The sequence below is a fragment of the Paramormyrops kingsleyae genome, chromosome 2 (assembly GCF_048594095.1).
Source record: "Paramormyrops kingsleyae isolate MSU_618 chromosome 2, PKINGS_0.4, whole genome shotgun sequence".
Lineage (NCBI taxonomy): Eukaryota > Metazoa > Chordata > Actinopteri > Osteoglossiformes > Mormyridae > Paramormyrops > Paramormyrops kingsleyae.
In genome coordinates this window covers 17417417-17436153 of record NC_132798.1, presented here as the reverse complement: position 1 = coordinate 17436153, position 18737 = coordinate 17417417, and the positions used below count along the sequence as shown (strand labels likewise).

General features: G+C 44.8%; 2 protein-coding genes across 6 annotated transcripts in view; both read right to left on the bottom strand.

Moving 5' to 3' along the window:
- specc1la (sperm antigen with calponin homology and coiled-coil domains 1-like a) overlaps positions 1-9880 on the bottom strand; it is a 34975-nt gene extending 25095 nt beyond the window's left edge. For 2 of the 4 annotated variants that reach the window (XM_023833802.2, XM_023833806.2), the window contains exons 1-3: positions 9381-9880; positions 273-438; positions 34-187 (exon numbers count right to left, since the gene is read on the bottom strand). In XM_023833802.2, the coding sequence (XP_023689570.1) occupies positions 34-187; positions 273-401 (283 nt within the window). In that variant the 5' untranslated portion in view covers positions 402-438; positions 9381-9880. The other 2 variants (XM_023833803.2, XM_023833805.2) reach the window with 2 other exon arrangements.
- Positions 9881-11963: 2083 nt separating this feature from the next.
- The window catches only part of si:dkey-91m11.5 (BCR activator of RhoGEF and GTPase), a 62459-nt gene continuing 55685 nt past the window's right edge, over positions 11964-18737 (bottom strand). For both annotated transcript variants that reach the window (XM_072706967.1, XM_072706970.1), the window contains exons 19-23: positions 17926-18065; positions 17240-17374; positions 16834-16939; positions 16554-16716; positions 11964-16035 (exon numbers count right to left, since the gene is read on the bottom strand). In XM_072706967.1, coding sequence (XP_072563068.1) covers positions 15946-16035; positions 16554-16716; positions 16834-16939; positions 17240-17374; positions 17926-18065 — 634 coding nt within the window. In that variant the 3' untranslated portion in view covers positions 11964-15945. The remainder of the gene's footprint in view (positions 16036-16553; positions 16717-16833; positions 16940-17239; positions 17375-17925; positions 18066-18737) is intronic.

The window sequence follows — 18737 nt, the reverse complement described above, 5'->3', positions numbered from 1 at the left end:
ATTATTATTATTATTATAATACTACAAGCAAACCAGAGTTTGTCTTCGGCTTGCCCTCGGGGTTCCCAGAGCTAGTTGCTGTGGAGGACGGGTGGATGGAGCTGCCCTTCTTGCCCTTGGTGACGGTGCTGTTGTTGACTGGAGCTGCCCCTGTCATTGTAGCTAGGAGGTCATCATTGCTTTTAGTCTGCAAAGCCATTCAGAAAATCAGGATGAGAATACACAAAGAGAATGGGCAGAGAAAAAGTCTGGAAGCAGAGTTTGACACATACCTTGGATAACGGCGCTACGCCAGACGTCTTGGCAGCAGCCTTCCCTGTTGTGCCTGCCGATCCCCCTTCAGCCTTGCCCCGCTCTCCACTCTGGGCTTTAGTGGAGGCTGGCCTGCTTGCTTTCTTCATGCTGGGCTCTCGGCACCACACTCATTTACGGCTGGATCTGGACATGGAAGAGAGGGGGGATGTAAACTCACCCCTGTATGAGGCCCATCTGAATTGGGTGTGTTACAAGACAACCCCTGTCAGGGTGTAATCCGGATAGGGGTGGTAACATAAAACCACGGCGCTCAGGGAGGTAGCTGGCTACAGCAGAATGTAGACTAGAGTATCCAGTAAGCAAGCCATCAATGCAATATAAGCTGCCTATATTCTACCCTGCCCATTACATCATCCCAAACCCTTGCTGCCCTCATCGAGGCTGGAGCAGTGCTGTGTTATTCACTGGAGTGCCACACGGGGGCAGACAAACATAAGCTTCTGAAGAGGAGAGCAGACAATGTTCAGGCAAACTCTTTTCAGGGGATGGAAAAAAAAAACATAAGGAACAGAGAAGTCAAGCTGGTTGAAGGGTTAAATGAAGCAGACCAAGAGCGGGGAAGCGGGACAGCAAGTCCCATGGCCTGATTTCAGTGGATTTCCCTGTCAAATTGATTAGGTGAGGTTACCTGGTGACAAAGAATTCCAGTCAACGTACTCCTTACTGAAAATTTTAGAAGCACCAGCACAAAATTTAGGCACACCACTTAAATCGACATGCAATATATAACACACTTATTTTTTTCCATCTTAACTGTATTCCTGATAAATGTTTCGGTAATAAATACACAATTTACAGAAATAACCATGCAATGTATTTTAAAGGGATCAGTCACAAAGTTAAATGGTGCTTTTTAAAAGATAAGGTGGTTTCACACTGCAGGAACTTTTTCCAGGCGATGAAACTTGCCAGCTCTTATTAGCAGAATGTTACATTGTTTTTTATTCTGTGAAGCAGAAAGATTGATCTGCCAGCCAGATTTAATAATGAAATTAAACGTTGTGCAAACGTTGTGAGTTCTATGAGTAACATATAAGTAAAAGACTGTTATCCTGTTTTGATTGAGATTGCTCTCCAAAATAACTAACAAAACAACTTGTTCATCCTCCATTGTTCTGGGTTGGTGGGATAGTTTTGAATTATGTGTGAAGTTTAACCTACAATCTTTTTGTGTCTCCCAGGCTTGTTTAGCATAAAGGTCCCAGTTCTTTTGCGAAGCATGAAAGTGACACATGAAAGTGGCCAGGAGCTTCAAAAGTCCAGCATAGGACCAGTGTGAAAGCACCTAAAAACACCAAATAATACAATAATTACAAAGGTAAACGTAAAGTCAACAGCTGTTCTGTCAGGTCATCTGTCACTGCACAGATTATGCTGCTGTTGTGCCTTTTTCATGAAGCACTTTCCCCACTGAAATTCAGGAACCTAGATCCTGATTGTGAGTTCTGAATAATTTCGTAAGCTCCCCACACACACATACTGTACACACAAATTCTCCTATGATATAAATGGGGCACATATTTGCAAGTCGCACTGGTGCACCTAATTATAAAATTTAGTCTCCAAAAATGGTCGCAAAGCATGACTAAATGGTTGTAGTCTGGAGCCCTGGTTTCACTGTTGGGTCCCTGAGTAAGGCCCTCACCCCAAATTGCTCTATAGACTGGCTGACCCTAATTTCTCAAAAAATGTACGTCTGCTAAATAAATATGAGCTCTCCCCAAAGCAGAGACCAGATAGCAGCCAGCACCATGATGCTCCAACATACAACAGATTATTTATCCACTCAGCAGATGTCTCCGTCTACACAGAGACGCTCACGTTTGGCACTGTGTTCAAAAGTAAAAAAGCACCTTGTCACAACAGACTGCAGCCTTTCAGTCACCCAGACACTGGATTTCCACCTCAGGCATATAGTTTAAAGCCAACTCTAACTTGCAAGAGAGCTTGCACCTTCAAATTACTTTTTTAATTATATATATTTTTTCCCCCAGAAAAATAAGACATTCAAAACAGACCACAAATAAAGATTCCAACTAAATATGGAGGAACTATCCCATGAATATTTCATTTGTTTTGTAAACTACCACATTGCAACTGTCAGGACATTATGAATAATTGATCAGATCTGTTCAGAATACGTGTTTGTGACAAACGCTTTCTACTAACAATCAGCAGCAGTTACTATGACAGACTGAGGAAGAAAAATTCAGCAGAACCAGATGCCATTAAGTTAAAGGAGATCGACATATTTATATGTATTGAACTGTACATATTCCTGGTAAAAATGATGGAAGCCAGGTGTAGCAGAGCTGCTAAGCAGATAAAGCACAGATGAAAGCGATTTACAGCACACCAGGGTGAAGCAAGCAGCCATGCAGCTAATCCAGCCAACTTTCCACTGTTTTTCTTCCCAAAGCTATGGGCAAAAATTTAGGTTGCTCTTTGAGATCTGACAAAAACAACTATCCACTCTTCCAGTCCCCCCTCCCCAAATTTTGCAGCGAGAGCAGAAACTGCTTTGCCTCCTACACGTGCCAAAACACTCAGACACGGCAAAGCACTCATCGCATATGAACAGCTAGTTATTTGTGCACGTGGACTTATCCAATATTTTTTATTGTATACAATGAATGCGCAACTAACCGAAAGCATTTCCTATAAAATGTAAAAGGAACTCTGTATTCATGGAAGCTACTATGCTACAACAGGTTGGATATCTCAGAGAGTGGCAGCCTTGCCTTTAACCTGCAGAGTTCAGGGTTTGAGTGCCACTTCTGCTGTGTTTGTGTAGTATTTGCATGTCCTTCCCATGTGCGCTGGGATTCCTCCCAACACTCTGGTTTCCTCCTGCAGTCCAAAGACATGCAGTTAGGCTAACTGGTGTCTAGAATGCCCTGTGATGGACTGGTATACCCTCCAGATTTGTGCCCAATGCTGCAGAGGATAGGTTCTAAGCCCCCTGTGGCACTAATCATGATAAGCGGTTCAAAGGAGGATTTCCCAGGTACAACTATGATGCTACAAGGTGTATGAAAAAGGCAAACAAAGTCTTTAGATAGTTAGGTTGTCCTTCTTTGTATAAATGATCTCACTGAAGGCTCAGAAACCATGGCGTACTTCATACTTCTCCTTGCAGAGCCTCAGTCTGCTGAGGAACATTATCTCTGCCTAAAGCTCCCCTCCCCATCTCGGCAAGTTAAGGCTCAGTGCCCTGGGGTCCACAGTAGAAACTCCAGGCTGGGACCCGTCATCCATTTTCCATTGAGTAAGCAGTAGGTTCGGACACAGGGCCTGTGTTCCCCGCCAGAGAGGGAGGAGGGCTGTGGAAAACACGGCAGCTCAGCAGCACTCATTCATCTTCAAGGGGGGGGGGGGGGGGGGGGGGGTGTCCAGCCGCTAGACCAGACTCACTGTGACTGGACCAGCAACGACAACGATCAAGCCATTTGTTTTTCAATCGTCTGGAGACAGACGCTGCTTCAGAAATGACCTCCCTGCCGTATCGGAGGAGAACAGTCATGTGACCCAAGCCTTCCCGGGAGCCTAAGAGATCAAAGGAAAAGCTATGTGGGGAATTCTTTGTCGTTTTAGCTGGAAGTGTTTCGGGATCTTTAGGAGAGCAAAAGGGAGCATTTTTAGCACAGCTTATTATAGCATGTGGGTGAAGAGTGGAGAAAAGACAGAGGAGGGGGATAGATGAAGCAGCACATCACACAGGCATTACAGTACATCAAGCACTGTAATGCAAGCTCTGCCCCTGACAAGGAGACAGGAATTACTGACCACTGTCCTGAAGGGGGGGCTCTTCTTGGGAGGTTTGATTGGGGGCAGCCGAAAGAATCAGAATGTCTGTAAGTCTCAAACCTCCCCACAAAGCCCTGTTTAAGGCACACAGGAGCAAACTGCGGGGTGTCGACATGGGGCCCTCACCACTCCAGAGGGGTAATATCTAGGTCACAGGGCATCTTCAAAAAACTTAAAGCCCAAAAGGGCGTCCCCCCCCCCCCCCCCCCACACACTACAACTCCCCAACTGTAAAAGTGAACATACAGATTACAGGCCTGATGTGTAAGAGATCCCGTTCAGATTAGTCTTGTGCCTCTTATGTGACGCCTGATTGTCCAACTATGCTTGGTCTGCTCTGTCTCTGAACATTTTTTCACACCCCCAAAATCAATTGGAGCCATGCAGAATGGGCCCGGAAGCAGGACGAAAAACATACATGCACACACACGGCACCTGGCTTCACAAACCCATAACTGAGGCTTACTCAAAGACCCTAAGCTGCGAAGCGATACTGATACCAATGGAGTGAGCTGTTAACGCAGAGCGAACTCATGTAATCCTAAACTCAAGGCCAGTGTCATGGGACTGAGCTTTGAAGAGGTGGGGAATGGGAGGGGTCCGTCTACTCTCTCCACCCTGGAGGGTTGAGGGGCGGACCTGAGGGCTAGCAGGCTGTTCCCAACTGCATTTAGATAGGAGCCCCCCGCACTCACTCACTCATTCTCTCTCTTACACACACACGTCACTGTTGCTGGAGAACTAAAGCAGAGCAAGGTCTAAATACTGCCTGACAGAAAATGACCCCCTCTCAAAGGAGAGTGGGCCAGGTTGCGGTCAAAGAGCCCAGCAGCATGGGTGGGGGGCATTCTGTTTACTCTCTTTGCTGATTAAATCAGCATTCTGCATCCTCCGCCAAACACTGGGGGGGGGGGGGGGGCGGTTGGGCAATCCCCAGGCTGGCCGGCAGAGCCAGATCCCAGTGCCCCCTGAAATCACAGAACAGCATTCTGGGAGTGAATGACAAAGCTGCCCATGGGACTCTTGGGCAGCAGGGGGCTTTATGTTTGTGCAGCCAGGCAAAAAGACACGGGTCACGTTTCATTCCGGCCTGTACCCCTCCCGCCGCCTACAAACCGGAGTGCCTTTACAGCAGGATTCACTTCCCTTCCATAACACTGGCTTCCGGAGGTGGCCGGGAGACAGGAAATGGTTGTATATGCATGTATGTCTGGGCCAAGCGTGTGAAAGCGCCACTGTACTGGCAGACTTACGGGCATGTCTGCCATAGACTGGCATCTATGCCAGCCTGAAAGGTGGCCTCTGCGGGCGCCTGCTGCCCTGCAAGAGGTACCCGCCCTCTCCACAGGCATACCACCAGACTGACCTTCAAAAATCAGGCCTCAGTCTGCCCACCACATCAGATTCTCTCACTATAAAAGTCTCCCAGCCATAACAAGAACATTTTGCCCAATCACCAGTGAGCCTGTGATGCATTGGTAGCTTGCATTCTTTTATTTTTTTCCCCCAGAAAACAAGAATCCTACTCACAATGTCCCTGACTTGTGCCCGGTGTGACCTGGGACCTAGCATTTAACGTGGTGATCAAACTGATGTGGTTCACATCCTTACAACAACACATCTCTGTAATAAAAGTCATACAAATACTTTACAGACATTATGTATAAGTTTTAAAAAAACTCATTGGAAAAATGAAAAAACCACCGGCAATTATTCACCCGCCAAACCGATAAAGAAAATTTAAATGTTATTATTACTTAATCATTATTTTGCCTTGTTGCGACCATAACACTTGAAAGGTTCCAAAATATATTTCATCTTAACAGCATTATAACAATAAAAATAAACATTTAATGATTTTATTAAACGCTCACGTAAGGACTGCAACTTTTTAGACTTTGCTTAACCTTCATTTGGCAAATTTGTTTCACGAACCTGCCAAAGGAATTTTCATAATTAAATCATTAAAATGCCCAGATGCACAGGTCAAATCTAAAATGCCATCAGTCCGGCTGCTGAAGGAACAGGGTGAATTTCAAAAGTGCTACTTGAAAAGCAGACACAGTAAGAAGGGAATTTTGCTTTTATCTTACTGTCTTCTACTAGAAAGTCAGCAAGTGGTCTTATTTATGTGAAAAGTTCTGAACAAAGAATCCTACTGTGTTTCGGATAACCCTTATCAGAAACCTTGCTTGTTCTTGCAAGCAATACTTCCAACAAACGGCACAATCCCAATTCATCAATATTCTACTTTTCATTCACCATTTCAAAAAATAAATGCTAAATTATAGATAAAATTGGAAATTACAAGCACTGCAAAAGGAAAACTAGTACACAATTTACTAAAAGACAAAAATCGCTAATCTGGTTCCTGAATAATTCCAGATACTGTCAATGTAATTTCCTGTAATGCCACTAGTATACAACTCCTAATGAGGAAAATAGTATTTCAGCATGGAATGAACTCACAGGACAGCTATCCTTGGTCACAAACTCTGAGAACTTTACATACACAGATCTAACCTTCTAAAATTTGCTTACCAAAAGCTATTCTCTGCCATGGATTTAAGTTTCTTCATCTGTCACTTACTCTCTTTCAAGAAAGGTTGCAGCAGCTCTGTCAGCCAATTCTGTCAGTTTGCCTCCGCCTCCCAGACTGAAACCATCATCAACAATTTTTAATAACCGATTCCATCAATCAAATGGAACAGTCACTGGAAATGAGAAGGGGAGCTTCAGTCTAAGGCTGTAGTATTGATGTTGATGTATAGTCATTTTTGTATTAGTTGACACACTTTTAGATCTTAATATCCAGTTACCTTTCAGTCAAACAGCCATTCCACTGAATTTTTCAACATTCCACAGGGGCCTGCGAGCTCAGGAATTCCTCAGACCACAACCGGTAAGGAACTTTGCGTACTCACAAGAAATACTGTCTTGCTATTGTCTGAAAAGCAGCTGTTAGAAAGCTTGGCCGATTAGCACTTACATGAGCAGGTTGATAAAACTATTTACCAGCACCCTCTAAGTACAGACATGTGTCCCCCCCTGCTCCCCCCGTTTCTGACATCAGCACGCTTCAGAGCTTTTAAATTCTCTGTGGCTGTACATAGCATTTCTTTGGTCTTTCACTCCCACCTCCAAAAACGGAAATGCATGTGAAACAGTGGCTTAAACGTTACAGGTCAAGACAGCAGGGTTAAACAAATATGAGAAAGAAAAAAAAACACCCGAGCTGATTCCACCATGTGTTACCCCCAAGAAGGAACGTGGAATGGGAAGTAGTGTGTGACATCGACTTAATGATGTGTGTCAATGTTCTCCTAGGCTTCCAGCATGGCATCTGGGTGTCTCTCCTGACCCTCCCACTAAAATGGGTCAGGGGGCATGACTAGGGACCACCTGCTGCAACATCCCCCCCCCCCCCCCCCAAATAGGCTTCTCTACACAAATCATATGTTCATCAACAAAATACGACTCTCCAAGGCACACCAGCAATGTCTTCCCCCAGCTCTACAGCTCAAGAAACCCCCCCCACCCACCCCCGACCAACCCCCTCCATCGCTTCAAACTGGAGGAATGTGTTTTGTTTGGAAAAGTTACTTTTGAAACAGCAAGAGGCATGTTTCCAGGACTTCCAGATTTTTCTGTTAGGGATTTTTTTTCTCTGGCTAAAAAAAAAGAGGTAGAGATAGAGCGAGGGACTGTGAGAGAAAGACAGAGTGTAATTCACATTGCATGAGTTACATTCCCAGGGCAAATGATGGAGTCATTGAAACTTCTTACAGAGGATTATCTGAACCTCCCTTTCTTAAAAAGAAAAAGTTAAGAAACATGCAATCACAAACACACAACTTAGTGAAGGCAGGAATAATATGAGTAATACATTGTCAGCAACCGGAAATTAAGATTAACTACCAAATAATAATAATAACCTCTACAGCAGCTTCTTCCAAATGACAAGGGCAAAAGCAAAATATGACAGTGCCACTGAGAAGGAATATCTGACACACGCCCAAAGAAGGCTGAGTGTCTTTTTCCAAGCCTCGTCCCATCCAAAATGCTTCATTTTTACACCACAAAACCAGTAAGCTGCCTCTTCTGCTCATGCAGGAATAAGTCACCTAGATGGCCATGAAAGGGGGGCTGACATAGAGCAGCTAAGAGCACAGTCTGCCTGAGGCAACATGCCTGAAACCAGCCCCAATTCCTATTAGACTAATTTAGAAACTGAGCATCAAAGACCTTATACAGAGCTGATCATCAAGTACAACACACTTTGACCTGCATACAAGTGTTGTTCACATCTATAATCGGCCTGGACTAACAAAAACCAACTCTGTCATTCCTGCATTACACTTGGCACGAGGCAAATCTCGATAACACCCTTAACCCTAAAGATGTGGGCCAAAGATGTGGAATGCAGATGTGGCGTCCAGACACAACAGCAGATTGAGCAACTACAGCCACGCCGCGGTTCCCCATGTCTCCACGCTTCATTGTTGATCACAGGGTTGATGGATGGACCCCACCAGGGGGGGGTTCGAGCCACGGGGAAAGGACACTGGTGCTGATAAAATCTGATCTATCCCAATCGCTTAACCACAGTATAAATCCCTCATAACAACGGCGCTGGCCCCTTATAAAAATGGATATTTATATACACAGATGGCAAATAAGATAGTAGTAATCCTAAGACTGGTTACCAAAGATAAACAGCCACACAGTTTTAGTTTTAACGTATAGTGTCTCCCAGCGGCCCAAGCATCCATGCAGCCAGGGGTCCCTTTAACTACGAGCGTCTGACTCGCATCGCATCTTTGCGCTCATAAATCGGCGGAAGCCCAGCGGCTTCTCCCAAGCGAGCTCGGAAGGTGGAGCGGTATTTCGAGGCGAACCGTTACCCCCATCTAGAGCCGCTCCCTGACCCAGGTATGCGCGGCCGAAACGAGGGCGGCAACGGACGCCTAACGGTCTTGGAATGTCAGAAAAGGCGAGCGTCGGAGGCGGCTCCGTTTACCGGGAAGCAGCCGGCCGAGACCAGTCTAACCGGACGCCGCTCCGCGCTCAACTTTCGGATCTGTGCAGGACCGCTGAGCCGTCCCACGGGTGCAGTTACGAACAGAGGTTAGGGACCGCGACCTCCCACCTACCGTCCCGAGCCGTCGCGAGTGCCTATCGACAGTCAGCGCGAGCTCCGAGAATGAGGAGACGGCTCCGCTCGCGGGACGGGTTACGGGCGCTGCTCCCACCCTCACCTCGGCTTCTTCCACTCGTCCCATAAACGTACGCAGTCCGTCCGCCACCTCGCCGGCTGGGAGCTTCACGGGCGGCTCCGGGAGGCCGGGACGCGGCGTATCGGTACGGTTATCCCGAGAGCCAGCATCCGCCGCCGGACTCCGGGATTGATCCGGTTGTCAGGGTGGCGAGTACCGATTTTTTTTTTTTTTAGCAGCCCGACGTAGATATATAGCAAGTAGATTGGCTATCCCACCAAGAGAGCGCTCCTCTATCTGCGCAAATCAAGTATCCATGGAGAGCAGGCGCAGTCTTCCTAATCTCTGACTGAAAACTGGCTGTCGTCTTCATGAGAAATGTCGGTGCAGCAGTGTTATTTGGAAGAAACCCCAGTGAATGCTGGGACTCCTCACTAAAAAAATACTTTAAATGGAACACAGCAACTCAGAATCTAGTACTCTTGCATCTGCGCTCGTAGCCCTTCCTTTTTTCCAGTTCAATGGACCGCTGGGAACTCTGGGATATCTTCTGGCCGAACACAGGAGGCCGTTAGGGGGCGCCATGCCGGCGTGGAGTGCGGACCCTGCTGTCCCGGGGGGGGGTAGGGTGTTGTTCACCGGGTTTCGCGTAAAAGGTTAACAAAGCAGTACATTGCTGATTCACGCTGGTTTTCCCCCCAGCTAGACGCGTATAAATTATACCCGTTTCGTAATAATGGTTTTTCGTACTTGTAAAATGGTAAATACTTTAAAATGATTTAACCGAACGTACCAGTTAGCAAAAGCTTCCATTTTAATTTTACGTGTAATGATTACTGTGCATCTCTTGATATGTATTTTTTTTACACGAAAACGAACGGTCGGTGTATGAGTACGAACATAAAATACTTGTTTGGCTATGGATAAAATTAATCAAAACACCTTGACAAATAAAATTGAATGTGAAACTGCACACTGGCAAGCCTGTACCGACATTTCTGTTGTAGTCTCGGACCTGTACAGGGACCTATTGAAAGTACTTCGTGTTTAAACCTAACTTTTCGGCGTCATACAGATCTGCCAAGTTTTTAAAGAGACCTAAACTCTTTGCTCCATACCCCACCCAACATAACCACTGCACTGACAGCTTCATGACGCAGATCCTGTCAGATTCTGGTCAGCGGTTTTTATGCTCTTCCACTGTCAATATCTGTGACACGTTCGTGATTTGGTTGGCAGGTGCAGATAAAGCCGGATAATTAAAACCATAAGGCAGCGAATAGTTACGTACTTCAGACCTGGACTTGAACTCAAATCAGTAAAATGTGGTCCCAAAGGTTTAAAGCAAATGTAGTTTCTTACATGCTACTTTTAAAGTTCTGTGGCTAAGCTGCACCTACGTAGCTCAGTATTTGCATTGATACTTTTCACCAATCTGTTTTGTTCATGCCGTTGGAGGAGGCCTTGTTATTTATATAAATGCAAGTTAACATGTTTGAGTACTGTGATGAGCAATTCAAAACAGAGTAACTTTTCGTCTGCAGCGAATGGCATGTTTATATAATGGCAGTTGCTGTATGGATGAATCTGTATGTAACTTAACATGTCACTAATTTTGCACATGATTTGAACATTTATAAACCAGGCATACTTGATCACACTCTTTAATGGGGTTCCAGAAGAATATTCAGTTTTCTAAACATTGGCTATATGCTATACTAAATACTTCATATTGAAATAGTTACTCTTCGACCCCTAGGATACGTTTTGATTTGATTGGCCGAAACTGATAACATTGGCAGGGCGAATAATGCGCAATGAACAAAGAACATTGTCACTGTCTGTGGCGGCCCTGAAGAGCTTACCAAGGCCATGCCCAACCCCCCTCCCCCAACCCACCGTATTCAACCACAGGAACCATCAAAGCCCTTTTCAGGCATTCTATGGGAAATTATTTCCTCTTTACATGCCAGGCAACAGAGAAGAGGCACCACTATAGCCACAGCCTACCAGTCACTCCACATGACCTCACCTACATGCCTCTTGATTTGCCTGTATGGACTTTTCCATTTTTTCTACTCTCCTCCCTCATATGCAGAGGTGGATAGTTCAAGTCCAGAAAGTAAAAATCCAGACCAAGATTTTGTTTCAACCAAACAGTTGAGTATAAAGTGTCACAGAGTACTCCACTGGTTGGTTGAAACAAAATCTTGGTCTGGATTTTTACCTTCTGGACCTGAACTATCCACCTTTACTATATGTAACCTTGTCTTGTATGCAATAATAGGTTATGTTTACGGAGAGCATGGTCAAAGGCTTTGGAAAACATCAGATCTGCCCTCACTGATGTCCCTAGAGGGCCGCAGCTGATGTAGCGCTCAAAGAGCTATATTTGTGGCCAGGAGGTTGTAGATATAAGATCCCAGAGGGGCTTGGCCGCGGTGCCCCTCTTGGGCAGGGAAATGTAGGCTGTTTCGTAAAAACAAATTTTGGAGGAACTAAGTAATGCAATTGATATTATATGGTATAATGTGCAAATCCCCCCCCCCCCCCCCCCTCATTTTCTGTTAGCTGCTCACCGCTCAGTGAACTCCTTACAGGATAAAGCGAGAAAAGAGTCTTACGTACGTACAGGTGGTTTTATTTAAATTTCCGTGTACAAACAGAGGCTGTGAACAGTTCCGGAACATCTTTCCTCTTTGCAGCAACATGATCAGTAAACAGGAATTAGAAAAAAATAAATAAAAACATTGTGTCAACTGCATGTTTTCCCTAAGCTGTCATGTCTTTCGTGATAGCAGAGCATTTTCAGAAAGCATGAAATCTTACATTAGAACTTTCTCAATTTACACGTCTTCAGATCTGAGGGGATTATGTCAGTGACTAATTACAATAAAAAAGATTTTAATTATGTGGAAAATCAGTTAGAAGTAGCCTTTCTAAACAGTCTAATACTACTACTATAATTACTAATTATATAGTTAAATCTTGATTGACATCTCAATAAATAAACCCATTACCTAGATCTTTGCACATTTTTGGAATAAGTAAGAAAAAGGCAGGGAGAAAGGAGTCAGAAGCTTTGTTATATACATATAAACCTTGTTGCTTCCCCCGACTGCTTCTGAATCAGTGGGTTCTTACATACTACTGATGTGGCCCTGCTTACACTCGGCAGGAACACTCAAGACCTTAAAGACTTCATTCTCCATAAGACACAGTGATCACAGTGGATATCTGGAATCATATAAATAAATAGGGAACAAAAACCAAATGATAGTAATGGGCCTCAAACAGGTTTCAGACCCAATTTCTGATATCTGGGTAGCGTAGCTGCCTCGCTTTTGCCCCTGGCACACGGGAACCGGCGAAACGCAATGATAGAGAGTCACCCACAGGTCCACACAGTGCTGTTTTTGGGAAGCCTTAACTTGACTTAACGTCCTGGTCAACGTGGCTTAGACGCCCCTGTGGTAAAACCAAAATCGATTAAAGGCTACTGTCCCAGACAGGAGGGTGGAGTTTCGAACTCGGTGAGCTTCGATTAAAGAACAAACGTTTGAAGAGACAGGCCTCTGTGGGATACGCCTAAGCTTGGCACCATCACGCCCTGAAACCCGTGTCTGGATCGGCTTTTTGATGTGCTCGAATGGCACAGCAGGTCTGGGGGAAACTGCCAGAGAAGGGCTGCTGGCTGCTCGGACATGGAGGGCAGATGCCCAGCATAAGATAGAGTAACTGAAGTGGAAAAAAAAATCTTTTTTTAAGTTCTGAATGTTTGAATCTATAGTGGGTTCAAAGGGTTGACTTTCATCAAAACTCGGCTCCTGTTTGAAGGTAACATCAGTTTGTTGTTAATGCATTTCCACACCCCACCACCACCAGAGATACACCCCCTCGCCCTTCCCGTTATCACTCTTCATACATTTCTCTTCACCCCAATTGTTGGTGGTCCATGGCGTGACCCTGCAAGTCACGACAGGTCTGAGCATGGGACTCATCTACAACTGGCACCGAGCTTCTGGTTCCCAGACAACCAACCAATCAGAAGAGTCCCAAGATTCTGCCAGCCTATAAACATTGAAGCTTCCCCAGGAGGAGGAGCCTACTCCCTTAAAGGCTACTTCCCATAGTCCAAAAAAGGATGCACAAACTCAGACAACAGGAATGTTTGCCAGTTTTTCCTTCTTGCTTTTAAAAAACATTGTCAACATTTGTATATGACCTCCCCAAAAATGTTTTGGGTGAAATGGCTTGGCTTAGCTTCTGTAAAAAAACTAAAAAAAAAAAATAAAATAAAAAAAACATTAGCCTTGAGAGAAATACGTTTTAAAATCATCACATTGAAATCAACATGCCTGCATGTTAGAGGTTTTAAAAAAATTTAAGAAATAACACAGCTCACTATCCTCTGATATATTTGTTATCAAATAAAAGAAAAAACTCAAACCAAGATCATTAAGATACAAGCGAAATACGAAAAATGATATTGGGGAAGACAAACAAAGCCAGCAAAATGCACCACTGGCAATTAGTAAACTGTTACGCTTAGATTTTAGACATAACATAGACTTTAGACGTAACATAGACTTTAGACATAACCTCCCTCTGATGACTCGTTTACAGTGGGCATGTTACCAGCTAGTGCTGTCAGCACCGATTACTAACCGCTAACTGTGAATGCTGAGAATATTCCCACCCATCCCAACTATGCCCAGGAGCAGTGAAATCCCAGCTAGGGTTGGGCGGGTTTGAGGTTGGGCGGAATGACACTACTGGTGTAAGCCATACCAAAACATCACTCTAAAATGTAAGTGATACAAATAAATAAACCTGAACTTATTGCGATCAGCTAACTGGTATGTAGGTGGGTTGGATCTCAACTATCCGGCATTCCACATGATTCGCTACTTATGCCGAGTGCAGCGGGATACCATCTATTGTCCATTGAATTGCAACACATCCTGCCTGCCGTGCATTTCTGTATCTACCAGTTAACGGTGGGCTGCTCTTTCCGAAGCCCCGCCCCCCACTGAAGAGAAATGACAGGAGAGGCAATGTGCTGATGTAGAGATCACCTTGACCAGTAGGGGGCAGCCTGCAGCACTCCTCAAGGGAGCTTCAGATTAAATGGATGCATTTCCACTGAGCTAAAAATGGTAAGAGTGAACAACCTATTCATAAAGCAATCTTTGACAGCCTGGATATTTTGTTTTTTTTTTGTTATGTGAAGTGATTACAAAGTACACCATTTACGGCAAATTAGAAAAACACGAAAATGCTCTCAATGAAAGAAAAAATACATACAAAGTCAAAGCTCAGCTTTCAAGTTGCCCATATTACAGAATGTTTTCACGTTATACTTCCTATGAGAGATACAGTAGCGACACACCGGATTAGCGTGTTAAACGTACGTAAAACAGAGATGCTGGTTGCCTGGAATGAGTTATCATGAGAGCCAAAGCATAGGCGGCGGCTACGCACACATACTGAACGTCAGCCAATGACAGACGACACCTGAATCAGCTCATGTATGGCATACCTCACCACCGAGACAACGCAAGTACGATGACATAAGTCAAGAAGGTGGTCTAGCCCATAATGCAGACATTCCAGCTCTTAACGCTGTGCCCCAGAGCAGCCATCGGCTTGGGAAGAGGCACGCAGGTAAGATGCTTCCTCATGAGGTCCTGCGCTGCAGACACTGATTATATCCAGGCACAACGCTGATGCAAATTCCAAGCTCCTGACTCACGTCAATCTTAGCAAAGCATCTGTCACCAATGAGATGAGATGTCTTCACATGCTCTGTGTTTTTTTTTCCTGGCCTCGTAAAATACTTATCTACAAATGCAGATGTTAAAATGTCAATATGGCAGTAACTGCGTTCCCTCAGTAGTAAGACTACTTTTAATTCTCAGAGGATTCCTCCTCACAACAACCAAGGTTTTCCTAGATACTTCTATGGCACACTCGATTGTCACAAGTTAGTTAAAGCAGCGTGGAATTACAGGCTCTCAGTAAGCCCCGGAAACCATGATGCAGAGAATGTGAAGTAGTTTCAGGCGTGCACATCTCCTGGTGATTTCCACAGTCTATGCAAACCCTGAATGGTAAAGAAAGGCAGGCGACCTGTCTGAAGAAGACAGTAACGTATAACATCGCGAGATAGGGAGAGAAACCACAGCAAAGGCACCCGGCCTTCAACAACGAACAAGATCTTCCTGCCTCCCTCACCAGCTATCATGGATTTCAACTATAATCCTTCGAGCGTGCATACCGATTGACTAAAAAGATTGCACACCAGTTACAGACTTTTTAAAATGAGAGTAAGACAAAAGAAAACACCAAAAACACTCAGCCTAACAAAACACAATCAACTGAGAATGTTCAGAAGACAACAGCGAAAGGAATGTGTTTTCAGGAGGCTCTTGTGTCAGTTCGGTGCAGTTATGGCGCCCTCTGATGGTCTTTTTATGCAAGCGCCAGCTACAGAGCAGCTGACATGATAGTGCACTGTTTCAGTGCAGATGAACAGCAGCCCCTGTGACCCAGGGAGCCCCCTGTCTGGCCTCTTGCACATACGGCTCTGCTTTTTCTGCTCCCGCTACACCTCTGTGGAGAAGAGGATGCTCTGTCGCTTGCTGTCTGGCGTGGGTATGGTGTCCAGCTGCAGGAAGTACAGCAAGACCTGGACCTGGGGAGAGATGGAGGGCAAGCGAATCGCAGTCAAAAGTGTGTGGGGAGGACAGCGTGCAGTGCAGCTGGCTAAAGCTCTGTGCCTGTTTTCTTTTTCTTTTCCCCTTCTTTCTTGTATATATGTGTTTGTATTTTGTGATCTATTTTGTAATGGAAAAAAGCAATGATAAAAATAGTTAAAAAAAAAAAATTTAAATAAGCAAAATGATCCACATGGCTTACAGACTCTATATATCTTTCCAGTTGGGTATATTTTACAGGCGAAATACAAGAGCAGTTCTCTGCTAAATTTGTGGACCAGAACATTTTGCCATGCACCCCGTTTGTTTATCAATTGCATTTTGTCCTATCTGTCATCAGCAAGATGCCATACAAAATAGCCACAAAATTGTGACACACTGTTTTTGCTCCCTCACAGTTTCCTGCCAGACAGTCCACGTTTGTGCTCCCTCCCAGCTGGGGTCCCCAGGGACTGAGTTGGGAAACACTGATCTACAAGATGTCGTGGGACCACACCTGTGACAGGACCTCGAGTGACCAGCTGTCGCCCATGGAGATGGGGAGCGTGGGATTGGTGGGGATCTTGCTGTCCTTCTCAGACGGGCGGAGTAAGGTAGGGCCAAAAACCGTGGCCAGGTTGTGGAGCGACATCTTGTTGATGATTTCATTCTCGGCCACCCTGGGGGAAACGAGGGAGGGGGGTCATTCGAAGTGGAGTTAGGGCCTGGAACTGTAGGAAGCTTAGACCCGTGGCCTGTGACCAGAGGAGCCATCAAGAAATGATGCAGGTCGGTACCTTTTCAGGTGGTCAAGCAGGAACAGGAAGGTGACCAGGTTGGGTTCAGGCAACGAAAGCAGCAAGTTGAGCATGCAGCTCTCTTTGGCTACACTGTCTGACAGGGCTATAGCAATGACACAAAGTAGCTCATTAAGGCACATTTCTGTGAAGAGTGTTACATGTAACAAACCAGCATACCCACCAAACAGATGGCTGCTGGATTGATACAAAGCTATTTTCTTAACATAGGCCTACATGTGTTCATCCATTGTGATGTAATCCATTGTTATCGGAAGCAAGGACAAAGTGATGAAAAGCAGTGTAGTAGTATCGTTACAATTTATTGACATTTTGATGTTTAAAGCTGCCTACCTGCTAACAACCAAGGCTTACAGAGGTGCTATAGGAATAAATCACAACTGACCGATGCCTCCTGCAAAGTTGGGGTACAGTTCGTCGGTGAAGAGGGGCTCTGGAAGTTCCCGGAAATAGAGCTTCAGGGTCCCCGCGATGGCGTTTACATCCATCTCACTCATCATCACGGACACATCTTTGTTGTCTGCAGGAACGACAGTGGGAACAGCTCACTCACAGATACAGGAAGTGTATCTAAGATGACATCATGTTTCACAACATACAAGCCAGTGCCACCTGTAGTATAATAATTCACTACTTTATAGGTTTTTTTTTCCATCTCTGTGAGGAAAATAATCCTTTGATTATATTTTCAAAATTAGACAACAATTTTTCATAATTTTTAAAAAATGACATGGAACTCATGTTGTAAAACTGACTTTTAAACAAACCTTACCAAGCAGGATGAAACTTTTTTTCAAGCAAAAAAGTAAGTTTTCAGACAAAGGTTTTCAATCCCCATACATTTTATTTAATGCCTTACAATTTTGAATGAGAACCTTTTGTCTGAAAACATTTTTTACTTTTTGACTTGAAAGAAAATATTAAGGTATTAAATAAAATTAATTGGGAGCTGACAATCAGACACCTCAGAAAAATAACACCGCCCCACCCCTGGGAAATAGCAAGGCATTGCCATGGTACAGTGTGTAGCTCTCTACTGCCCTCCCATGGCAAGAAGCCAGTAAGACTCACTGGAATCAAAGGCCACCTTCAGGGCCTGGACGTCGGTGGCCACGCCTGATACACGGTAGATGCCCACTTCCTCCATGCCCCGCCGCTCCACCTCCTCCACGCACTGCCTCACGATGTAGGGCACCTTGGAGTGCTCCCTCCTGATACACACACATACACAGTCACCAGCTGTACTCCATGCAGACTTTGCAATCCGGGTAAATACTTCAACTGACAGCAGCTTCTCCACACAGAAAAAAACTGCAATACAGGAGAATCTCATTTCAGGTATTACACTCTTGGGGGGGGGGGGGAGAATCTCATTTCAGGTATTACACTCTTGGGGGGTACCTGCCAAGTAACGTTTATGGTTTGATGTTTATTTCTACAGCTTGGTATAAACAGACTCATTATAAACAGCTTGCATAAAAAATGAGAGAACAGCATTTTCATTTTCCAGATCGACCCCCTCCCCTCCCTCAGTTGCGAGTCAAATTCCATGTCACATGCTTAGGCCAGCAATGTTTAAAACCAGTGCTTCTGAAACCAGTCCATGGAGACTTCCAGACAGTCCACATTTTCAAATTCCGATTCACAATACTTTATTGATCCCTGGTCCAGATACACCTGAACCAAACAATCAAAGCAATAATGTAGGACGTCTTGGGGCTCCCCCAGGACTAGTTTGAGAAATGCTGGTCTAAACAAACCTTTAATAACTTTCAGGTATTGTAATTGCTCTTGTAAAACATTACACTGCTGTGTCCTTCAGCATACTAGCACCATAATTACATTGTTAATGCTCTTAACTCCCTAAGTAATGATCAACAGAT